Raw genomic sequence first — 24,181 nt, forward strand, 5'->3', positions numbered from 1 at the left:
TGAAGTTTGAACTCATTGCCATGAAACAAAATTCAGCAGAAACTGAGATGGCTGACATCAGCGATGACGTGGAATCAGAAGTTTTATGTAATAACTACTGGAAACTGCGTTTCAGAGTATGTGAAAAATAACCCAGAGTCCAAAGACACACAGCTGTTCTCTTTGTTGGTGCTCCTGAATGCATATCTTCCTAATTCTTACCTCCGTATGGATGAGTGTCAACAGATCCTTGGACCACCTGATCTAATCCATGGAGGTCCTCCCTTTAACGAATGAATGGAGCCTTTCACCTTTTTGATCAAGCTAGGTGAGTGGCTCCAGCAGATCCTGGGAACAACATCTGAGATCTCTGTCCAGAAGAGCGCAGTCCCGGGAACAGCTAAGATACTCAAGCTCCCAGGCGTCTGGTAGAGGACCTGAGCTTGAAGGATTGACCGCCCACAGGGGCGAGTGGGGAATATTTTATATATATATATATATATATATATATATATATATATATATATATATATATATATATGTATATATGTATATATATATATATATATATCAGCCAATTGTGATAAAGAGGACTTTACTGACTTTCATTGATTGAACTGTATTTACTTTGCAGTCCATTCTTCTCTCTATTTATACTTAAAGTTTTCAGAAATTTATTTTAATGATTTGATAATAAAACCAGCACCTTAATGATACTGCATTATATTATTGTAACTGGAAACCTAAAAACACATGACAGGCAAACTATTTACAAGAAAACATCACTTTTCATTTTCATTTTCATTTCTGCTGAAACACGTGCGAGCCATTGAAGGTATTTTTACTCATGCACAAGCATTAATATAATTGTCTCACTACCCTGTTTGATCACCAAGAAGTGACACGGTTTTGTAAACGGACTCAGGCGCAGACCAGGAGACCTTTGCAGAAACTGATTTATTTCGTTTATTTACAGTGGTGTCACTGGGTGATTATATATATACAAGGTGCTCGGGGAAGGGGGGAAGGGTCCAAAACCACACTCTGCTCTTTCAGCCAACAATCCCACTCTTTTCCCACTCTAGTCGCTCCTCTCGCTCACTCGGGGGTACAGGGATGGGTCCGGGGGGAATCTACGCACACACACAGAAAATCCAATTAGCACTGGATCACAAGGAAACTCACAGACTTAGGCAGATTGCTGAAGCACTAACGCTGGTGACTCAACGTTCCAGCGACGAGTAGTGTAGGTCTGCCATCTTAAAAAGCCCTTCTGATTGTAGTAACCAGCGCCAGGTGTGATGATGAGCACAGGTGTGTGGGCCAGGGGCGGAGCCCACAGTGAGCACCGCTGTGGCCGGGGAAAGAGGGAGAGAGAGAGAGAGCACAAGAACAAAACACATGTTGCCTAACACGGAATCAGCCGGTGAGGCACGGGGACCGTGACAAGAAGAGATGAAATCACTCTCAGCACAATGAAAGATATACGTAACACCAAAGAGACAGGAATGTGCAGTATGCAGCAGGCGTGGCTCGGGTTGTTTAAATTTCAATCTTGCGCACTCATCCACACACCTGCTGCAGCTCCAACAGGTCTCTTAACAGGTGAGTAGGCAGAAATATTAGTTTTCTGTTTGTAAAAGATTTCAGAGTACACAATACATGTTTTTTGCGGGGTTTATAACATGTGCTACTACTGTACACTTAACAGAAGTAACAAATGTCACATGTAATAATGTATGATATAAAACAAAAAAGATGTAATCTTGTTTATTATGGTTTATTGGCAAAGTACCTAAACAATAGTCGACTCTATTAGTGCACATTTTTCTTGACTTTGAGTTAAAAAAAAAAATTTTTTTACTACACACTGGGCTTTGGTACAGTCTCACTGTTCATTCACTGTCAGAAAAGAAACTTTCTTCTAATTTCCTAAACAGTATATTGTATTGTTTGTATTTTATTACTATGTACAAGAAGTCAACCAACAAATTGTCATTGCTATCCATACAGCCAAATTAGCAGGCAGACTTCAAAGTTATTATGAAAAGTTTATAACTCTACTTCACCACTCTGATAAATGTAAGATTGAATATCACACTGATTTTTTGTTTTTCCAAATTCTAATGAAAACAGTATTTTCATTGTTTTCTTATATGTTGAAAAAGTTTTTGGTTGTTCAGAGCAAAACTTATTGCAATCGTATGTTAAACAGAAAGTGCTTATCACATGACAGCTGAGAGATTTATGAAGTGCGTTGAGGCGACTTTTGTTGTGATTTGGCGCTATATAAATAAAATTGAATTGAATTTATGAAATGTGGAAACTTTAGAGCTCCCATTTTTCAAGCAATAATTATATGAAATTATATTGTGTATAAACTTAAATGTTGGAAGTAACAGAAGTTGTATACATCTGTCTGTGTGGTTGTTAAAATCTTTTTTGTCAATGAATATATGTTTAAATTATGTACAATATTATCTATTCGGTATATTTTAAAATTAATAGATCATTTACATCCATCTCATCCTCATTTCTCTAGGTGTCTGATTTCAGCACCAGAAGGAATAAAGAAAAAAATCTACATTTCATCTCTTGAAGTTTGAACTCATTGCAATGAACCTAAATTCAGCAGAAACTGAGATGGCTGACATCAGCGATGACGTGGAAGCAGAGATTTTATGTAATAACTACTGGAAACTGTGCGTTTCAGACTATGTGAAACAAAACCCAGAGTCCCAAAACACACAGCTGTTCTCACTGTTGGTGTTGTTGAACTCATATCTTCCTAATTCTTACCTCTGTATGGATGAGTGTCAACAGATCCTTGGACCACCCGATCTAATCCATGGAGGTCCTCCCTTTAACGAACGAATGGAGCCTTTCACCTTTTTGATCAGTCCGGTTCCTGAACATGTGACAATAAATCACCCAGTGATTTCACAAAGATCCATGGAGCTGCTGCATGATCTGAAGATTAACAGAAGTACTACAGTGAAAAAATTAATGCACTTACTATGTGGATCTGAGAGTGAACCACGTATTGTCCAATACGTCAAAGATTTGCTAACAAAGAGAGAAATGAGTGAGGATGGTCAAGAGAAATTCTCAAAGTTGATCAGGGATATTTTGAGACGAGAGAGGTTTTACCATGCTGTCTCTGCACTGAAATGTGCATCAGAAAAATTTGAAACAAATCCTATTTTTCCTCAAACTATTTCTCGTCTGTATCAAAAGAAGGATACGACTAAAGCTGAAGAATGGGCGAGAAAGGCGATTGAAAGAGCTCCAAACAACTCTTACATGGCTGACACTCTGGCACAAGTTTATAAGAAACGCTTGATTGGTGCTGGTGAGGGTATATTTAAAAAGGCACGAGAGGCCTTCCAAGCATTTAAAGATGTGGAGAAGAAAGCTGAGAATGAAGCGCTCTCAGAGACAATGGAGGCGGCTGAGGGTGAAAGCAGGTCTGATACCTTCAACAACAGAGGCCGCTTTGGTTTCATTCAAGTGGCAAAGTTAGTTTTTTATCCAGATATAAAAACAAAAGTTGAAGAGGAGTTCAACTTTTTTGAATGGTATCTAACCTACTCCAAACCTGGCATGATTTCTCTGGAGCCCCATTACTTCTGGAAGGATGTTGCACTCTGTTATAAGCACTACACAAACAAAAGAGCAGCAGACTCCACCAGCTTTCCAGGCCTCCTTGATCTGCTGAACCATGGACTTTTCATGTCAAAGGGAAGACGTGCTAGATTTGAGGAACCTGAAAAAACTGTGTCTGATTTAGAATCAATTCAAGAACGTCTGAAGGCTGCATACGAGAAAAATGTTGAAGATATCAAACTAGCAGAGAGATACATCCTCTCCAACATCCTCTTAAGCAACAAGAAGCCAGATTCTCCAAACCTCAGCCCAGTGAATGAACTGAAAAACATCATTCACACATTCTTGGAAAGAGAAGAAGGAAATAGAAGACCTGAGTTTTATCTTTTGGTGCTGATGTTGTTTTGGCCTGAAAATCAGCTTCAGGTGCCACAAAACAAGAACGATGAAGAAGTCGCACAAAAGGCCACAGAGGACAGTAAGTCAGCAGACTCAGCCTGGGAGGACAAGGACACTGATGAGGAACGAGACAAAGAACCTGGGGAACCTGCACAGCTTCCTGCTGACCTCATGTTTGACATCAACCTGCAACAGTATGTCACATTCATGGAGGAAGCGTTTAAGAAAGCCGACTATGCCAAGTACCTGCGAGGACGTTACTTGTTGCCATTGTTTTTTCTGGGAAAAGGCTCCGGACTGAGCAAATGGATCCACAGATCCATGCTGGATGCAATAGTGGAGGAGAAGGTGGATGCTGAGTTAAAGGATAAACAAAATAAAAAGGAGAAGATGAGGCGGATCAATCATCTGTGGCTCAGAGGGAAAGTGTGGCACATTACAGATATCAGAGATATCCTACTTCCGGTCCAAATCGAGCCGCATTCTTCTGCAGAGTCACAGGAGCTTGAAGAACAGGAAGTGTGTGTTTGTGTAGGAGACCAGAAAATAAAGGCAAGAACAGAAGCTCAACCACCTGAAGCAACGCTGCCAACAAGGCTGTTCTACTTGGGCTTCACCATTCAGGGTCCTGTTGTCTTTGAAGTTGGAGTCCTTAACTCTGAGAGTGACCGTCAGTGAACTCTATTATGGACATTTACTTTACTGAGTTTACTGTAAAAAACAGTAAAAGTAAAGCATGAGTCATACCTGAAAAATCTCAGATGATTGCATGTGTAGATAAAGAAGAAATATTAATATTAAAATAACAGTAATTTTTAAAAATTTATTTCTCAGTTAGCTGAAAAGCGTTTTGATACCTAATTTAAGTTTTTGTTTCGCCAGTTATGATGTTGTTTGAATCTGTATTTTCCTACATTTGATGAATTTCAGGTTTCATTAATGCAATATATTTGTGACTGTAATCACTGCATTAAAAATGTTTTTGTAAATGTAATAAAAATATGTACACTTGAACATGAACAGGGATTATCTCCATGTCGTTTTTCAGATTTCAGCTACAGATGTGCACGAAGTGATTTTAACCAAGTTCACCATCATAATAAATGAATAAAAAAAACTTTTATTGTCATAGGTCGTTGACCCAGCATTTTGTGTTTCCTTTTGGTTTCATCTCGTGTTTTGTGTTAATTCTTATTTTGTATTAGTTCTTAGGGTTTGGTTCTTGTGTTTATTGCTTCAGTGTTTTATCAGCCCTACCTGTGTCTGTCCTCTGTGCTCTGTTTGTGCTCCCGAATTTGTGTTGTAAAACAGTGTGTGTTTCCTATTTTACTTTGTAGGTCTGTGTCTCTTCTTGTGAATTAGGTTGAGTTGTGCTCCCCTTCTGTGTGTCATTCCCTCATTACCTTGTGTGTATTTATAGTATGTGTCTGCCTGTGCTCCTGGTCGCGTCGTCTGTCAGTGTCAATCAGTGTTTCTCTTCATCTGTCATCTCTGTGTAACTCCTGCTGTCCTTATGTTTTCAGGTCTGTTTGTTAGTTTTCCCAGTTTAGGTTTATGTTCAGTTCTGCCCTCACCTTGGTTATGGTTCACTGTAAATAAAACTCACTTGCACCTCCGCCGCTTTCTGCTATTTGGATCCTCCTTCTCACCTCCACACGACTGCTGCCCCAGCCGTGACATTTATATGCTGTTATATTTTATTTATATGTCAGAAGTTTCAAGTCATTGGCAGCTGGTAAAAAGACTCTAAGTCTAATCTGACTGTCATCCATGACTGCAGTTTAGTCACCACACCAACAACTTTAAAATGAAACATTTAAAATCTTGCAGTCAAATTAGGTGGAGAGGGGCACATTCTCAAATGCTTCTTTATTCTCAGGCCACAAAAGGAGTCCACAAAATTCCACCATTAAATGGTTTACTGTTTTTTTGGGATTTTGTGGGAAATCACAAACGTCACTGTTCCTTTCCCCGGATGTGTGAAGCTTTGTAGTCCGTCAAGTTCTCATGTTTCGCTGCGTTTTTACTCTTGTACATGTGATTCAAACTGTAATCCTTAAATACAGCAATCTGCTCTCTATAAAATAAACACATGGCTATGTCAGTTAAATTTGTAAAAAAAAAAAAAATGCTGTCATGATAGCGCCTATTTGCAAAAGTGCTTCATTGTTTCTGGAAATGCCGCTGCCAGCTCACCTTGCAAGTTGGAATGGAATGCACAGCTCTCAGTATAAACCCAGCTGGCTGTCGCCTCTCTGAGGCTGAACGCCAGACTTAATATACTTTCATATCAGGTCTTTGTTTCCTTTATAAAGGCAGTTGAATATGCTGCTGGCTATCGGCCCTATCCAGGGTATGTTTCTGTTATCTGGGCTCACCCACCCTAACACCAGGACCTGGATAAATGCTTGCACAAAGTGGGTTTTCAACTCAAGTAAACCCAGGGTTTCCCAGCGAATTCACACGAAAAGGGTGTTGACAGCATCAAACTAATCTACGAATCTAATCCATGGGTCATATGCCAGATGAGAGTACAATAATAGATTCTCTGAATAATATTATTGTACGATCTACTGTATAATATAAATCGCCTTGAGGTGTCTGTTGTTGTGATTTGGCTCTATGTAAATAAAATTGAATTTAATTGAAGCAGAACAGCATTTATACACAAAAATCAACAAATGAATACACACACATTCCTGTACCAATGATACCAATGATTAGTTATTAATTAACATTAACAGTAATTCAGTGGCCAACTTACCAACACTCAGGTCAGTGGCTCAGAGTTTAGTGACCCATATACATTGTTATTGGCTCGTGAAAAAGCTTTAATATTTTATATTTTTAAATATTCATGCAATTTAATTGATACAACTTTTAATATTTTTTCACTTTCAATCTTAAAAATGTGAAGAAAGTCTTGAAATTAATGTGGTGTGGTACAAACCATCTGCTCCTTTAGACCGCTGTTTGCTGCAGGTATCGATTTCATGGAAAATAGTACGTGCTTCCCTCTTGTGGCGATGCCACGCAATTACATCTACATATTCCCAAATAAAAAACTGTGAATTAGTGCAATAAAGCAAAGCCTTTTACACCAATAATTTCTTCAAACAAATTACTACGGTGACCATACATTTGCATGTTGTTCGTATTAGCAAAATCAAATGTCAGTTATGAGTCTGTGTTTAACACTTACAGCTATATACTTATTTTCTACGGCGTTATTTTTGTGCCACTATTCTAAGCACACAAAAAAAACTGAACGCACGTAAAAAGATTTTTGCAAGTGCAAGTGTTGCATTTTGACGAAAATGTTAGAGCACTTTTGCAAATATGCAATGTCTTCAGCACATACTTAAAGTTTACACAGCACCATTCTGGCTTGAAAATGTATCTTAAAAGTTTATTTTGGGGCGATCGTGGCTCAAGAGTTGGGTGTTCGCCTTGTAATCGGAAGGTTGCCGGTTCGAGCCCTGGCTTGGACAGTCTCGGTCGTTGTGCCTTGGGCAAGACACTTCACCCGTTGCCTACTGGTGATGGCCAGAAGGGCCAATGGCGTGATATGGCAGCCTCGCTTCTGCCAGTCTGCCCCAGGGCAGCTGTGGCTACAACTGTAGCTTGCCTCCACCAGTGTGTGAGTGGGTGGATGACTGGGTGTGTGAAGCGCTTTGGGGTCCCTAGGAGGGACTAGTAAAAGCGCTATACAAATACAGGCCATTGTTTTTGTGATCTAGAAAGAGTAATATTTCAAACGTCGCCACTCTGCGTTCCTCTGCAACTTCCCCGTTTGAGTTTTGGACGAAATGCATTCTGGGTTTGGGTACAGTAGCTAGCGAGCTGATTGGAGACCAAAACAGCCAATCAGAATTTTTTGCATCCAAGTCTGTGGTTTTGTGGCACAAATATAACAGTGTACAGAAATTTGAACGTAGGGGCAGAAATGTTGAGAGCGCAAGCAACACATTGCGAGTGAAAATGTGGAAAATATGGATAATAGCAAACACTGAAATACATTTTTTGAACGCATCAATGAATTTTGTTGCCTCAAATTTAGCTTTTCTTCTCTCAAGATAAATTTCTTCTCAAAATGCAACACGTGTACCTGTAAATTCTTTTTAAATGCGCTCAGAATACTGGCACAGAAATAACGCCATAATTTTCCATTTCCTTTATTCAGAATCATGTATAATGAAAGGCTTTATTATATTTCCCATTCCTGTAGCCACACAGAGACGCTAATCTGCCAGTGTCAAAGCTAAGTAGTTTTCTGGAACTCCAAGTGATTACCTGATGACATCCTCACTTACCGACAACACCATCTCCACACTGCATGCAAATCCATCTTACCATGGTGGATTTGTATGCAGTGTGAATATTTTAAAACTTAGCACACCTAAAACAACCACAGAAGTTACAGGGAAGCCACAGAGTACACAACGCATCATATCAGGTAATTGTTCATTATAAATAATTATTTGAACATAAAAAAATAATAATCTATTTCCATTAGTTCCTTTACTGGTAGCTACCAGTAAAGGAACTAATGGAAATAAATTATTATTATTTTAATTGCAATCGTTATGTTTAGTTTTTTAATCAAACTGTGCTTGTGTTAATGTAAAGTTCAATTTGTGTTACAGACATAATTTGAATCTGCTAACTTGAACTTTCTCCTCTATTTTACAATCATGAACCATAAACCCATCTGTGGAGGTAAATCAACATTTTCTGCTTTAATTTTTTGCCACCTCAAAATTTTCATAAGAATTTAAAACTCTTATGATAGCGTATCTATGTATTCACAGTCTTTTCAGAGCTAATGACTTTATGTGTGAGTGAAAAGAGCAGAGACGTTTTCTTTCCCTACACATCCTGATAATTGTATCAGTAATAACTATGACCTATACTGTATATTGATGTGTGCTTAAGCGCTTTAAAATGGTGGAAATTTGGTTTGCAGTGAGGTTTTGACATAAACAAACTACCTGGATATCAGATAAAGGGAAGCAGGAAAACCTCTGAAATGTTATAAAATGCGCACAATGTGACTAATTTCACACAAAAATCAAATTTAAAACTAAATTTAGGTTTTCCATAAATATTATATTTCAAATAGTTTAGTAAATACTCTTAAAATAATAGCATCACGCTAACGCATTTTGTCCACTCTGTGTGCTTGTAAGGGTCTGACCCTTTCACTCCTTTGATTTTTTCCTCGTATCTTTTCTTTGACTTTTCATCAAGTCTGTCTTTGTACGGACCGGCATTGTTCTCCTTCGTTTTGTACATACCTTTTTGGGGGGGCAAAGAAAAAGCAAGAAGGTATTGGAACCGGAGAATGAACGTTTTGCGGTGCTGCAAATGCTTGCATTTGATGCGGTACTTGGATTGTTTTGCCACGAGTTCCTGGCATGCAATGTACGAAAGCCACGTGGTCTGTCAATCTCTATAGGGAAGGGGTGTTTTTTCTTTTTCTTTTTTCACTCGCAAAGGAAGAGTGTTTGCTAGCGATGTCTGTAGAAAACGCAGTTTTTACCATTCTTCCCACTGTAAACACCACTGTTTTGTTCAGAAAAAAACATCACGTGTAGTTTTTATCATAACTCTGGTTTTACGTGGCCCATCGATACAATTCAAAAACTGGTATGTAGTTTGAAGTCCGCACTTTCGACCCAAGTTGAAATGGAGACTCTGAATCGCTGTATCTTGTAGCTGTGTCGTCTTAAATTGGTCATGTGATTTTGACGTGCCGGCGCGTCCGGCGACCACAGAGGGTTAACTGAAGGCTTTTCAGGGAGTTTTTAGGACTTCCTGATAACAACGAATTACAGTAGTCCAGCCTAGAAGTAAAAATGCATGAACTGGTTTTTCATCATCACTCTGAGACAGGATATTTCTAATTTTAGAGATATTGTGCAAATGGAAAGAAAGCAGTCTTATATATTTGTTTAATATGTGCATTGAAGGACATATCCTGGTCAAAAATGACTCCAAGGTTCCTCTCAGTGTTACTGGAGGCCAAGGTAAAACCATCCAGAGAAAGAATCTGGTTAGATACCATATATCTAGATTCTCAGGGCTGAGTACAATAACCTCAGTTTTATCTGAATTTAGAAGCATAAAATTAGTGGCCATCCAGGTCTTTATATATTTCAGACATTCCTGCAGTTTAACTAATTGGTGTGTGTTATCTGACTCATCTAGCCCTTAAGAACCCAGACCTATTTCTACTTTCATGAAAATTACGGGGGTTGTAAGTTATATCAAATGAATCATATATAACACACACAGTTTTTTTTTGTAATAGCTCCACCCACTGCCCCAGATCTGAAATGTCACATATGCGTCACATTGGGCATACAAGGTACATTTGTTCCATATTTAGAAAGTAATTCTGTAAACACTTTCTTGCTTTTAAAAACAGAATTCTGTTCTGTGATGGGCGCTCCCTGTGTGATTTCCAAAGGATCAGGCTTGTGGCAACTTCTGCCTGGAAGCTTCTTTCTTTCAGTGGCTTTTGGACACCAAGTAGCTTGCAGTCACGATGGTAAATCAACCATGTGTTGACAACACCGAGCATGATGGTTTGCCAGAACAGGTAGAGATACCACCTCCGTGACTTCATGTGGTACTTGTACCTTGCAATGCAGGCGTCAAGCAGGTCAATACCCCCCATGAATGTGTTGTACTCCACAATGTGTGGCCTTTTGACCTCAACAAATGCCTTGCCCGATTTGCTCCAGCGACGGACTGTATCTTGAGGCTCAGTTGCACAATAGGATGAGATGAGGGTAACAGATTTGTTGTCATACCACTTCACAATAACCATGCTCTCCTCCTTAGTCACCCTGGCATCAACAGATCCTCTGCCTCTCTGGGCAAGATTTTTTTCATCTTCAAGCTGACAACCTGCTAAGCGATTTCCACGAAGTGTTCCTACAAGGTAGATCTGTCGCTGAAGAAGTGTGAGCACAAGTGGGGCTGAGGAGAAGAAGTTATCAGCAAATCTTTGTAGTTTTGCTCAGCTGGCAGAGTTTCACACAACTTCACCACAACATCTCCTCCAATCCCAACTAAAGTCTTCTTCCCAGTACCACCTTGATAAACAACAAAATCATGGAGCATACCACAGGATGAGCACTGGGCCCAGATTTTCAATCCCCAGGGGTGGGGCTTTCCCTTCACATACTGCCTTCTTGGGCTGTGTGTCCCCTTGAAGGGTACCATTTGCTCATCAACAGAGTTGTACTCCTCTGGGACGATATCCAGGCATTGTTTGCGAAACATTTCAAACCATGGACGGATCTTCCAGCACTTGTCTTCTGCATCTCTGTGTAATAAATCTGTATTGTCAGTGAAATGTAGAGATCCCAACAGGGTTTGAAATCGGTTGCGGGACATGTTATCTGCTACCATAGGACACCTGGTGTCATTTTCCCAGTATGCTCGATTTCCAGGCATTTGGCATAGACCCATCCTCAGATAGAGACCAGTGAGTATTTCTAGTTCTTTAACAGTGGTATTTACATTTCTCAGATGGTTGGATTTTTGTACACTGTATAAATTTGTTTGTTCCATTAACAACAGCAGCATATCATCTGTGATAAAGTTTTTGAAGTACTCCAGTGGAGTGTGGATCTCATCTGGAGGTTTGGCACAGGGTCCCTTGAATGTGGTCTCAGGGGTTTCGAACGTTTTCTTTCTCTAGGATAATTTTTGTCCTTTGATAGCTGCCTTGGGCTGCCCAGTGTCCATATGGCTGTGGCTCTGTCTCTAAATCACTTGAATCACAACTGTCTGAATCACTGGATTCACTTGATTCATCACTCTCCACGTCTTTGTGGGGGATGTAATTAGGGTCTCCAGAATCTTTCACATCCCTCATGCTCACTCTCCTCTGCAGTGATAAACTCTAGCGCCTCTTGAACACTATATTTTTTCTTTTTATCCATTCTACCAAACAGTGAAAATGACAAAAAAAATGGGGGGTAACTGAAAAACGCCTCGACAAAGCTAAAGTAAAGTTCCATCACAAATTTAGGTAATTTAATAAATTAGTTATGCTTGAATTTAGTTAAATATGACTGAGAATTAACAACAAAGAATACATTTACTTAAAATAACTGAATGAGCTAAACTGACTAAGCAAATGATCAGTTTTTGTCTTTTTGTGACAAATATGTCACAGCATTTTTTTAAAGAAAATTTAGAGTTTAATGCCCGATGTGACATATTTGTCACAGCGATATTTAACAAACTGATTCTAGATCAAAATGTTTCAGAAATATTACCAAACTAGGTTACAAATGACCTATGACATCTTATCTAAAGTTTAGAATTGCTGAATGAGTAAAAGCTTACCTTTGCAAACAGAAAAGAAAGTTTTTAAAATTGGCATAGTGGTCTCATTAGCTAACCAGGTGGACCAAGACTTTGAAAATGGTGTCTTGAACACCCAGAGTGCCTCACTTGTCACATGACTGAACTAGTTTGTGCAGTAGACGTCACTTAGGGACTTTATTAGTTAAAAGTCAAAGTTAAACCATTATACATAGTTTTTCTCTAAGTGTAAAGGGGCAGTGACACCAGTGTCACTGTGGGTCCTTAAGGGCTAGACATGTATACATTGGATAAGCATGTAACACCAACGTGCAGGCTTTAATGCTATAATGTCATGTTAACTGTTTCTGAATCACTTAATGATTTTGCACGAGTGTAGTGTTAATGTATAATTGCAGAAAGCAAAATATTAAAATGTAATCTTACTTCATTTTCTTAATGTCAGATGCTCCGGTTAGACTAGCCTAATGACTGTCACTGGCTCTTTGGCACACCTATAACCAAATAAGTTTCAGTGTCTGCATAGTTTCTTTGCATAGTGTGTAAATCAAAAGACCTTCAGATTCACAGAAGGTTTCAGAAGCAAATCAAGTCATTGAACCGCATCAGGTACTTGTATATCTCTGAGTATAAATTATTTATAGATCAACCGTTAACTTTCTTTGCTTGTTGGTACTTGTTGCTGTACTGGTTGCAAAATATTTAAATGGTGTATGTGGTGTTGTATGCTGTAGTTGAGAAAACTGAGTATTAAGTTGCTGTTTTGCTTTTTTTTTTCTAGACTACTTCTTCTGAACCATGGGTCATAAAACTCTCATTTGTGCAGGTAAATCCAAACAGTAAAAACATTTTTTGTGAAGTAATGATGAAAATAAAAAAGAGTTAACTATGAAATAAATCAAAGCAAACTTTTTAAAAATTTTGTTGCAAATTTAGTCTTATAAACTCATTAAAGAGGGAAAAAAAACACAAGATTTCATAAATGAAATAAATTTTTTATTTTTTATTTTTTTTAACTGAGAATAAAAAAACGGTTTCGTGGTAAAGAAGCTGAAAAACTGCATCGAATATCACTAGTGAAAATATTATGACTGAAAGCTTTTTGAAACTAACAATGATATGGGTCTATAAACATGTTGCAAAACCTAGAAACATCTTTTCAGGGTTGGAACAGTGGGTGACATCTGGTCACAGAGATTTTTATATTCATTGACTCATTTGTATTGCTTTACATGCAAGTCCACAGTGTCATAGAAACTCAATAACAATGGTAGAGTTTAGCTTGGTGATACAATACGCTACCAAACTTTTGAAACAAACAGTGAGCTTGGTCTATAAACACTGAAATTTTGCAAACTTCATCTTTTCGGAGTTTTAAGAAGCAATTGCTATCACAGTCACAGAGATCTTTTCATCCAGTGACTCATTTGCATCATTTTACATACAATTCCCATAGTGTCATTGAAACTCCACAAGAATAATAGAGTTTAACTGTGTTATGACAGAGTACAGTGCAATCTAAGGAGTTTGGAAAGAGTCTGGACTTCTTTAAGTTTCTTGACGATGTTTCATCTATCATCTGAGAAGCTTCTACCATTCTGAGAAGAATTGGTGGAGTGTCCCAGATTTTAAGCCCTATTGGAAGTGTCCCTGACAGGGTCGTGGACCAACTATTGATAAATGCCAAATCACACGAGCCAAGATTTGAAAACGGTATTTAGAGAACTCTAAACACCCCCCATTAAAAAGACATGCCAAGAGACCAAATGTGATATGATTCTCTGCATTTATAACAAATCTAACACCAAGGTTTTTGCAAGCCTAAATAAAAAAACAGTATAAAACAATTTATAGGAAATGTTAAGCTTGCTCAGTTAATTGGTGTCATCGACATCAAAGGAGAGTTATTGTGTGTAATCGTTATAGAAAGATTTAGGCGTCCTGTACAAATGGGGAAGAAAGAAGAAGAAAAAAAATGGATGGTAAATTATTATGTCAAAGTTAGGATTTTTGTAACTTTCCATTTTACAATACATTAGATATGAACAATTCTTTTTATTATTCATGTTTACTACCTCCTGCATCATTGAATAATGAATTACTTAGGAATTTAGTTAGGTGATTCAAAGCCTATATGTCAAGATATGTGTTCAGTTTTAAATTAATTAATTATCATACATGTGTAAAACAATTGTTACTCGTTTTACTCTTTCTGTAACTTCATAGAAAATAACAAAAAAGATGATATATTTATACATTCAGTTTGGATATATCATCAACTGAATATGGCAATATTCAGTAGATGAGTGCTAGTCATTCTTCTTTGGTTTGCAGGAATTTTCATAATGCATTTGATGACCACCACCAGAACTGCACTGCTTTCAGCAGGGTCCAATATAACAGGTAAACAAGCATGCACTGCAGTAGCTCAGTCAGTGTTTTGTTTAGTTTTTTTCATCCATCCATCCATCCAGTCAGCCAGCCAGCCATCCATTTTCTTCTGCTTGTCCGGGGGCCGGGTTGTGGGGACAGCAGCCCAAGCAGAGAAGCCCAGACCTCCCTCTCCCCAACCACCTCCTCCAGCTTGTCCGGGGGAACACCAAGGCGTTCCCAAGCAAGCCGAGAGATATAATCTCTCCAGCGTGTCCTGGGTCTGCCCCGGGGCCTCCTCCCTGTGGGACATGCTCGGAACACCTCATCCAGGAGGCGCCTAGGAGGCATCCTTGTCAAGTGCCCGAACCACCTCAACTGGCTCCTTTCGATGTGAAGGAGCAGCGGCTCTACTCTGGGCCCCTCCTGAAAGGTCGAACTTCTTACCCTATCTCTAAGGGAGATGCAAGCCACCCTTTGGAGGAAACCCATTTCCACTGCTTGCATCCGCGATCTTGTTCTTTTGGTCACTACTCACAGCTTGTGACCATAGGTGAGGGTAGGGACGTAGATCGACTGGTAAATTGAGAGTTTCATCTTTACACTCAGCCCTGTCTTCACCACAACAGACTGGTACAGTGTCCGCATCACGGCGGCCACAGCACCAATCCGTCTGTCGATCTCCCACCCCCTTCTCCCGTCACTTGTGAACAAGACCCAGAGGTACTTAAACTCCTCCACTTGGGACAGGAACTCGTCCCTGACCCGGAGTGGGCACTGGCGGGGCACTGGCGGAGCACCCACCAGGAACGAGTGTGGCCTGTTCCACACTCGTGTGTGGGAGGTGTTTGGAGAGGCCATGGAAAAAGACTTTCGTACTGCCTCAAAGAGATTCTGGCAAATAGTCAGGCAACTCAGGAGGGGAAAGCGATGCTCTACCTGCACTGTGTATTTTGCAGGTGGAGTGCTGCTTACTTTGACTGAGAAAATTTTCGGGCGCTGGAAGGAATACTTCAAGGACCTCCTTAATCCCACTGACACATCTTCCGTGGAGGAAGCAGAGTCTGGGGATGAAGGGGATGACCCACCAATCTTTGGGGGCGAGGTCACTGAAGTAGTTAAGCAACTTCTTGGTTGCAGAGCCCCTGGGGTGGATGAGTTCCGCCCCAAGTTCCTTAATGCTCTGGATGTTGTAGGGCTGTCTTGGTTGACACTCCTCTACAGTGTTGCGTGGAAATCAGGGGCAGTACCCCTTGATTGGCAGACCGGGTTGGTGGTTCCCATCTTTAAAGGGAAGCCCAGCTATTAAGACATTCTTGCGCTAAAATATGTACTGTGCTTTCAATAACACATATGTGGTATTAAAATACACCAAATGATTTCCTTTTAAGCATATTTTACATAAAACCGATTTACCAGTAGGTAAATCGTTGCTATTTACTTCTCAATGCACTCTGGGTAACCTTTCCAGTTTGAACCAGAGCAACCCGAGAGAGAGAATGAAAATAGTCAATTGCACTTAGTTTAGATGAAGATGAAAACAATCCGTCACACGAGGACGAGAGAGTGAGGGAAAATTACTGGTGTCTATGCGGCTACTGCTTGCCAATGACAACGGCGACTGAGAAGGTTTGTTGTAAAGCACCAAAACTTTTTGAAGCCGTATGTCTTAATCCAGATGTTCTTTGGGCAGCCCTTGTTAGCCTCCATGACCAGTATCCAGTCTTTAAGTGATAACGTGATGAATCCTGTTTCAGGGCCCTAAGTATTCTCATTTAATAAGAGTGTTGTGTTTTCAACATATTTTCATGCTTTGTATCTTGTTCGATTTAATCTCAACAAGCCCCTAAAAACAGTCAGTGATCACTGTCGGCTTCTCACAGTTTTTATTACTGCTAATCATTTTAAAGCTCAGTTTTTAAACCCTTACGATGTAACTACACAATAGCTTGTCGCGCTAGCGATCACGTAGCACATCATTATATACCAGCTTGCCCAACTTCAGTAACCCTACAAACGTCGCTGCTTTTTACTTTCCTGCCATCATTTATGTTGGAAGTGATAGCAGAGCTGTACATTTTAATTTGTTTAATAAATCTCTCAGTCAGAACATGGTATTTTATATTTAGATGGAAGCTAGCGAGCTAACTCCCTGCTAACTTCTACTCCGTTAAATGTCATAAATTCCGTTTTCATGGATGCCTGGATGTTACACTTAATTAACAATCAAACTTAATTGTTACACCTGGCAGAGCAGCCACACTGACCAGTTTATTACAAATTAACAATTTTAGACAGTTTTAGAACTGTCAGCAATGCTGCAGCGATCATTTGACTTTTGCAGCAGAGTTTGGGCCCAGGCATGGCTAATAATGTCAGACTCAAATACCGGATAGTGCGGGTCTACCAAGTCGTCACCAGGTCACTAATAGGCAAGTTAATTAATACGGTTGCTACACTATAAAAAACAAAACAGGTTAGCTGAATGAGAGCACCTATACAGCCGACAACCAATACACGTCATCGTCCCAGAATACGTTGTGTGCGAAAAAACATGGCCTCTCCCATGGCTCCAAAATAGTTTTAAACAACAAACATTTAATGAATAACAAAGAAATTGTAGTTATTCTCAAGTATGTTTTTATGTAGGGGACATAATTTGTAACATATATAGAGTAACTTGTCATAATAGTCGTGGTTTGCTTTAAGAAAGGGGACCGGAGGGTGTGTTCCAACTACAGGGGAATCACACTCCTCAGCCTCTCTGGGAAAGTCTATGCCAGGGTGCTGGAGAGGAGAGTTCGTCTGTTAGTTATTTCAAATACATTTTTATATTTTTTTTGAGCAATGATAAACCCAGCTGGATTTTACTAAAATTGAGGAGATTTTTTGGTGATTGTAATGACAGTGCATTGTCATACTTAAAGGGAAAACTAAAAGTAGACAAAAGTAGAAAGATCAGCTTAACTGGAACTGGAACTAATAATTTCCAGTTTTTTGTTTTGTTTTTGTTTTTCAAGCCAAGAGGACACTGTTGGGTTTCGAGCCATATCTGAACTGAATTCTTGGCCAGCATTTATTGCAGATCTGTTTCTGACTGAATATTCCTGAGACCTTGACGTGTTTATCAGATTTACCAACCAATTAATATTTTAAAGTTGCAGACGTTTTTCATCTCTTAAAACCAGCTTGTTTCTTAAATTCCTTATTTCATGTTTCTTGATTTCACGAGACAGATAATTCATTGGAACAAACTCACTGAATAAAAAAGTATTTTAGAATAAAATAGTTATGAGATGGGAAACAAAATATATTTTTGGTTGGTAGGTTTAACTTGAGTAATCAGATGTGTATTTATGCATGAGAAAGTTGATGCTCGTTGGTGATGCAGTTTGTCTGTTTTTAATTGAAGAAAGAAAGGCTAATCTGCTGGTTTTTTTAAGTGCTTCAGCAGTATCACTTCATCAATAAATCCCTGACCTGGTATGAGGCTCAGAGCTTCTGCAGATTAAAGTACACCGACTTAGCAACTATAAATAACATGGATGATGAAAACCAGCTGATCAACACACTGGACGTGACATCATCATGGATTGGACTTTACAATGGACAGACCAACAGGTGGCTTTGGTCTGATGGCAGCGGTGTAACGAGCTTCACCCAGTGGAGCCCTGGTGAACCAAACAACTATGGAGGGGTTGAGGCATGTGGACAGATGAATGATAACGGCCTCTGGAATGACGCGCCATGTGGATTTGCCATGGCTTATGTGTGTTATGAAAGTGAGTAAATGACACAGTGATCTTTAAAGCAAATGTAAACTGATGCAATTACATACAGTGATTAAGTTGAAATAAAACCTTCAGGATTTTGATATGAATTATTTAATGGTGAAGATAAATATAAATTTATATTTCTTATATCTAAAACAAAGAAAGAAAAATCATTAGCTGGGTAGCACACAAAATGATAGCCCAGGTGTGATTCTTTTAAATGTGTGCACATATATGAATCAATACACAATAACAATGGTTTAAGGCATTTTTTTTTTTATATTAGTTTTTTGTCACTAGCCACACTATGGCCCTCCTAAATGTTAATCTGGCTCTAAAAATCTTACCTGATTTCTACTTTTCTTGGAAGAAAAAAGATGTCTAACTTCCTTTTATTCCTCTCTCCTTGTATGTTTTTAGTTCAGCAGGATGGCAGCAAGAAGTATGTGGTTTACACACAGGGACAAACCTGGCCAAACAGTCAAGATCTGTGCAGGCAGAAACACACTGATCTGGCATGTGTGCATACAGCACAGGAAAATTTAGCGATTGCTTCAGTTACAAACGCAGTGTGGTTCGGTCTGTTTAAAGATTCCTGGTACTGGTCAGATGGAACAAAGACCTCCTTCAGGTACTGGAAAAGAGGCGGAAGTTATAGTGGAAAATGCGTTTCTGTGGAAGGATCACAGCAGGGACGCTGGATACCAGCTGACTGTAACCAGAAAGCAACATTCATGTGTCAAGGAGGTAAGTTCCTGAAATACAAAAGCAATAAGTCATTTCTTGGAAAAAGTGTGATGTCAAAACTCGGATAGAAAAATAATAATATTCATAATAAGGATCGCAATCAACACAACGCTTAGATGAACCAAAACAACTTTCTTCTTCCTTTCCTGGATGTAAGAGCATGCATCAAGACAGTCTAAATAATGGCTGAGATTATTTTTCTGTGTTTGTATTCTGCAGGTCTCAAGCTAAAGAAGATGGTCATAAAGATGAAGGTGCAGTCTGATGTGGATCTCACTGACTCTACTACTTCCAGCCTATTCCTACAGAAGGTACAAACATAGCTTCAAGGGTCCACCAGGGGAAACTGGTTATACTGCAAGAGTTCATAAAATTACAGTAAACAGAACATCAACCAAAAACTACCTACAGAAAAAAATAATACCAGTATGCAAAAAGTCTTGAGTAGAGTCAAAAATATAAAAAGAGTAATATTTTCAGTGAAGCACATCTGAAACACTTTGTTATTTATGACATCATGAACTCATCCCTGAGGTCTAGCAAGACTGTCAATTCTATTTTTATACATAATACATTATGGTCTGTGTGCATTTGTTTTTGAAAGTAATAGAAACTAAATAAAAATATTTAAATTCAACACTTAAGTATCTCCTCAAAGTCCAACTGATGATTCAATTCAATTCAATTCAATTTTATTTATATAGCGCCAAATCACAACAAAAGTCGCCTCAAGGCGCTTCATAGGTACAGAGAAAAACCCAACAATCATATGACCCCCTATGAGCAAGCACTTTGGCGACAGTGGGAAGGAAAAACTCCCTTTTAACAGGAAGAAACCTCCGGCAGAACCAGGCTCAGGGAGGGGCGGGGCCATCTGCTGCGACCGGTTGGGGTGAGAGAAGGAAGACAGGATAAAAGACATGCTGTGGAAGAGAGACAGAGATCAATAACAGATATGATTCAATGCAGAGAGGTCTGTTAATACATAGTGAGCGAGAAAGGTGACTGGAAAGGAAAAACTCAATGCATCATGGGAATCCCCCGGCAGCCTACGTCTATTGCAGCATAACTAAGGGAGGATTCAGGGTCACCTGGTCCAGCCCTAACTATATGCTTTAGCAAAAAGGAAAGCTTTAAGCTTAATCTTAAAAGTAGAGATAGTGTCTGTCTCCTGAATCCAAACTGGAACTGATTTAAAAATGGTTTAATTATTATAGTTATCTTAATGTTACACAGAGAGGTATGAAGCTGTGTGCTAAATCTGGAGGGTATGTCAAACAATTCTTTTCTTTGATGGTATTTTTCTTTTAGTTGGAAACAATCCTGAGAGATCAAGGGGTGACTGATGTCCAACTTAAATATAAACGTGTATTTCAACCTCAGTTGAAGACCACTGAGAACACGGGTACGAGAGGCCTCCGTACGGGGAGCATCTATCATGCTAACCTTAATTCGAAACATACCAATCATTTTGTGCAAAGTAATTTAGTAAAAGAACAAACAAACAATCAGTGAAAAGTTTTTTTTCCTCTCTTTACAGGATGCTGAGTGCAGAAGTGCCAATGTCGTTTTACTGCAACATTAGTGGTTATAGTGGTTTGTAGAGCTGATGGATGGAAACAGATTATTTAAAGATTGTTGCGTTCCCCAGCAAATTTATTTACCCTATACTTGTGTAGTTCATAACAGCTGATGTATATTCTAACCTAAGTTATTAAGTAAATTAAACTTTTACTTACTTTAAGAGTGTAATTAAAACAGTAGATCTTGTCCTCATTTTCCCCCTAAGGTTTTTGGTCATAATATTGTAACTATGGGTGGGAAGAAGAACCTATGCAATATAACATTAAATATTGTAATAATATGAACTCAAAATCAAAGTGCTAATAATAGATGCAAATCACTTTCAAGCTTTGAAAACTTTGCATTACAGTGCTTTGGACATGGCATCTAAGTACTTTATTTTGAGAAGACTTTAAATTTTTAAAAAACAATTGTGTGAAGAAAATTTTTTTCTGCTTCTTTCAGTCAGTAGAAAAAACCCCAAACATATTTATAGCTGCAACCAGACTGCTCCATTACTTTGTAGTGACTCTCATGTTTTCATTTGGTCACCATATTGTTATAAGATAGCCATCTCTCCTAATCTGTGTTTATGGAGGCATGTGTTCTGTCTACAATAAAATAACTCTCTGAATGTTGAACCTTCTTATCCAGTGTTTTTCTGTTGTATTTATCCCCCCTTGCCTCACAGCACAGGTCTGAGAGAGATCATTTTTAAAACTAACAGTCTGAGATCACCCGGACAGGTAGAATCTCAGCCATGATAAAACCTTTCCCATAACTCTGGTAAGATGTTCTAGTCTATACCAAAAAAATACAGTCATCCACAGTGGCTTCATGTGTCTGGCCCGTCGGTGTGTGGGAGCTGAGTCTTCAGTCCTGCAGAGAATCCGGTTGTTCAGTGATGACGCGACGAATCCTACTTCCGGGTCTAAAGTAGTCTGCGTTTAATATGGCTTTTGTGTTGTTAACATGTTTAATGCTATGTATTTTCTTCTATTTGATCTCAAAAAGCTCCTAAAACAGTCAGTGATCCCTGTTGACCTCCCTCTGCTTTTATTACCACTAATCATTTATTTAAGCTCAGTTTTTAAAACCTTAGGATGTAACTACAGCCCAGCTAGGGTTGCCAACCGTTCCTTAAAATACGGAATCGTCCCGTATTTCGAAACAAAAGTACACGTCCCGTATTGAGCTAATAAGGGACGCACTTTGTCCCGTAATACAGTGAGAATCAAAAGTAGTCTATAAATTTTTATGGAATTAACACTTTGTTTGAAAACATAATTCCCAGCCCCTCTCCTGCTTTGTGACCAATGAGCTGACAGCACACTTATGACAATTCGAGTATGACAATTCAGATTACCGCTCATCTCATTGGTCGAGGAATGGTCGCTTGCGGAGAAAATACCGGAAGACAACAGATGACCACAACAACAAGCATGGCCAACAGGGAAACAAACGCCGACACTGCGGTGCAAGTCTCGGACGTCAGTACACCTAATGCTGGGCAGACACTGTGCGATTTTTTCAGTCACGTTATTCAGCTCCTGCTCAAACTGCACGATTGACTTGCAGGGGTTAGAAGTTCGTAGGTCACGTAGCTCTGATGCGACCTGAGTGCTCACACTGTGCCAACATAAAATGAAGGTTATAACAGAAAATCTGTCGCGCTCTCTCTCGCTCTCTGTCTTTCACTCACACAGACACACCACCACCATCAACTTTGCTAAATTGCTAATGAAAAACATGATCAGGCAGCTGTGATTGAGCAGCAGTGTAAATCCAACTATTTTCACGGTTGTTGTGGTCGTGATAATTTTGTGATGCCACATGGAAAAGGCTCGGATGAGCTTTCCAAAGTTCTACAAGTTGTGCCTCCATCGCTTGTGTCCAGATCACACGCTGCACAGCTGTGCTGCTCCGTCTTTTTCACCGACGTTTACGTGTTTGCGCGTGAGCAGTGTGAGCGCCTGTGGTGACACCATCACGAGCGATTGATGATCGGGAGCTGGTCGTGAGGTGTTAATCGCTTCTCGTTACCCCACGTACACTACACGATGCACGATGAAGGCCAAAATCGGTCCGATCACTCAAAAATCGGCTCAAAATGGGCCTAAAACCGCACAGTGTGAGCCCAGCATTAGAGCAGCAATGTTTGTTTCCCTCAGAGAAAGGGAAGAATGGGAAAAGGAAAACACCTGGCTGGAAAAAGTTAATATGGGCATGTGCAGTGAATATCAGCGCTATGTGGCCAGAAGTGTGATAATATAACTTATTTTGTGTAATAAACAACTGCAAGGATAGATGATTACAACAAATAGATGACTAATACATAAAAGTAATACATAGATGAATAATGATGATGAGCTATGATGCGTAATCATGGGAACAAGTGGGTTTACAAACAGGAGCAGCTGATTAGCATTAGAAAAGCTGAAATAATACCTCAACTGAAGCCAATTGTACTAAATGCACTAAATGTGCACTGTTACAAGAATATTTTTCTTTCTATTGTTTTCTATTATTTTAAGTTAAGCAGGACAGAGTTCTTTTAAAGAAAGATTTACTTATATTCTCAAAAGTTAAGCATGACAGGCTTCTGTTTAAGAAAGAGACCTGTTTTACTGTGTTAATGTTGTAATTTTGAGCTAAAAATAAATGGCTAAATGATCATTTGTTTCACATGTGTTCATATCACAAAGAATAGAATATGCATCTGCTTAAATCAACTTCAAGTCAAATGGTTAAAAAAATAATTTCACACACAAAAAAAGAGCTAGAAAATTCACCACACTGGGAAGGGTGAAGACAACTGGGTCGCCCGGCCCTGGCCACGAGGTGTCCCTTATTTATTTTTCAGGGAGTTGGCAACCCTAAGCCCAGCCCATGCAGCAGTATATGAATGACTAACCTCGTATTGTGGATGGATTATCTCAGTTGTTCTCCTGGCTGAAGTTTGGTCCTTTTACAGCATCCTGCCATGCGATTACATTTGTTCCTGACCACCCAGAACACTCACGTTAACTTTTATTGAGTGGAAAAAAAGTTAGCTTGTTTATATTATGCTAACATAGCTGTGTCGCTAGCGGTCACGTAGCACATCATTATATACCAGCTAGCCCAACTTCAGTAACCCTACAAACGTCACTGCTGTTTAGTTTTCTGTCTTCATTTATGCTGGAAGTGATAGCAGAGCTGTACGTTTTAATTTGTTTCCAAAACCCCACAGTCAGGACATGTTATATTGTATTTAGATAGAAGCTAGCGAGCTAACTTCCTGCTAACTTCTAACTCCGTTAAATGTCATAAATTCCGTTTTCATGGATGCCTGGATGTTAAACTCAATTGTTACACCTGGTAGAGCAGAACGCTGATCATTTTATTAAAGATGAAAG

General features: G+C 39.2%; 2 protein-coding genes across 2 annotated transcripts; both read left to right on the forward strand.

Annotated features, from left to right (window-relative positions):
- Window positions 1-1,541: 1,541 nt before the first annotated feature.
- LOC146714337 (sterile alpha motif domain-containing protein 9-like) lies at window positions 1,542-5,129 on the forward strand. Its single transcript, XM_085450804.1, has 2 exons — window positions 1,542-1,584; window positions 2,522-5,129. The coding sequence occupies exon 2, from the start codon at window positions 2,596-2,598 to the stop codon at window positions 4,660-4,662; it is 2,067 nt and encodes a 688-aa protein (XP_085306930.1). The 5' UTR covers window positions 1,542-1,584; window positions 2,522-2,595; the 3' UTR covers window positions 4,663-5,129.
- A 7,980-nt stretch (window positions 5,130-13,109) lies between these two features.
- On the forward strand, window positions 13,110-21,100 carry LOC146714338 (macrophage mannose receptor 1-like). The gene is made up of 7 exons (XM_085450806.1): window positions 13,110-13,156; window positions 14,665-14,733; window positions 18,144-18,482; window positions 18,894-19,220; window positions 19,440-19,531; window positions 20,532-20,625; window positions 20,761-21,100. Exons 1-7 carry the CDS (start codon window positions 13,129-13,131, stop codon window positions 20,766-20,768), a joined length of 957 nt encoding a protein of 318 aa, XP_085306932.1. The 5' UTR covers window positions 13,110-13,128; the 3' UTR covers window positions 20,769-21,100.
- Window positions 21,101-24,181: the final 3,081 nt, after the last annotated feature.

The sequence above is a fragment of the Copadichromis virginalis genome, linkage group LG3 (assembly GCF_057382275.1).
Source record: "Copadichromis virginalis isolate Kocher_CV1m ecotype Utaka linkage group LG3, C_Virginalis_male_GT1.1, whole genome shotgun sequence".
NCBI lineage: Eukaryota > Metazoa > Chordata > Actinopteri > Cichliformes > Cichlidae > Copadichromis > Copadichromis virginalis.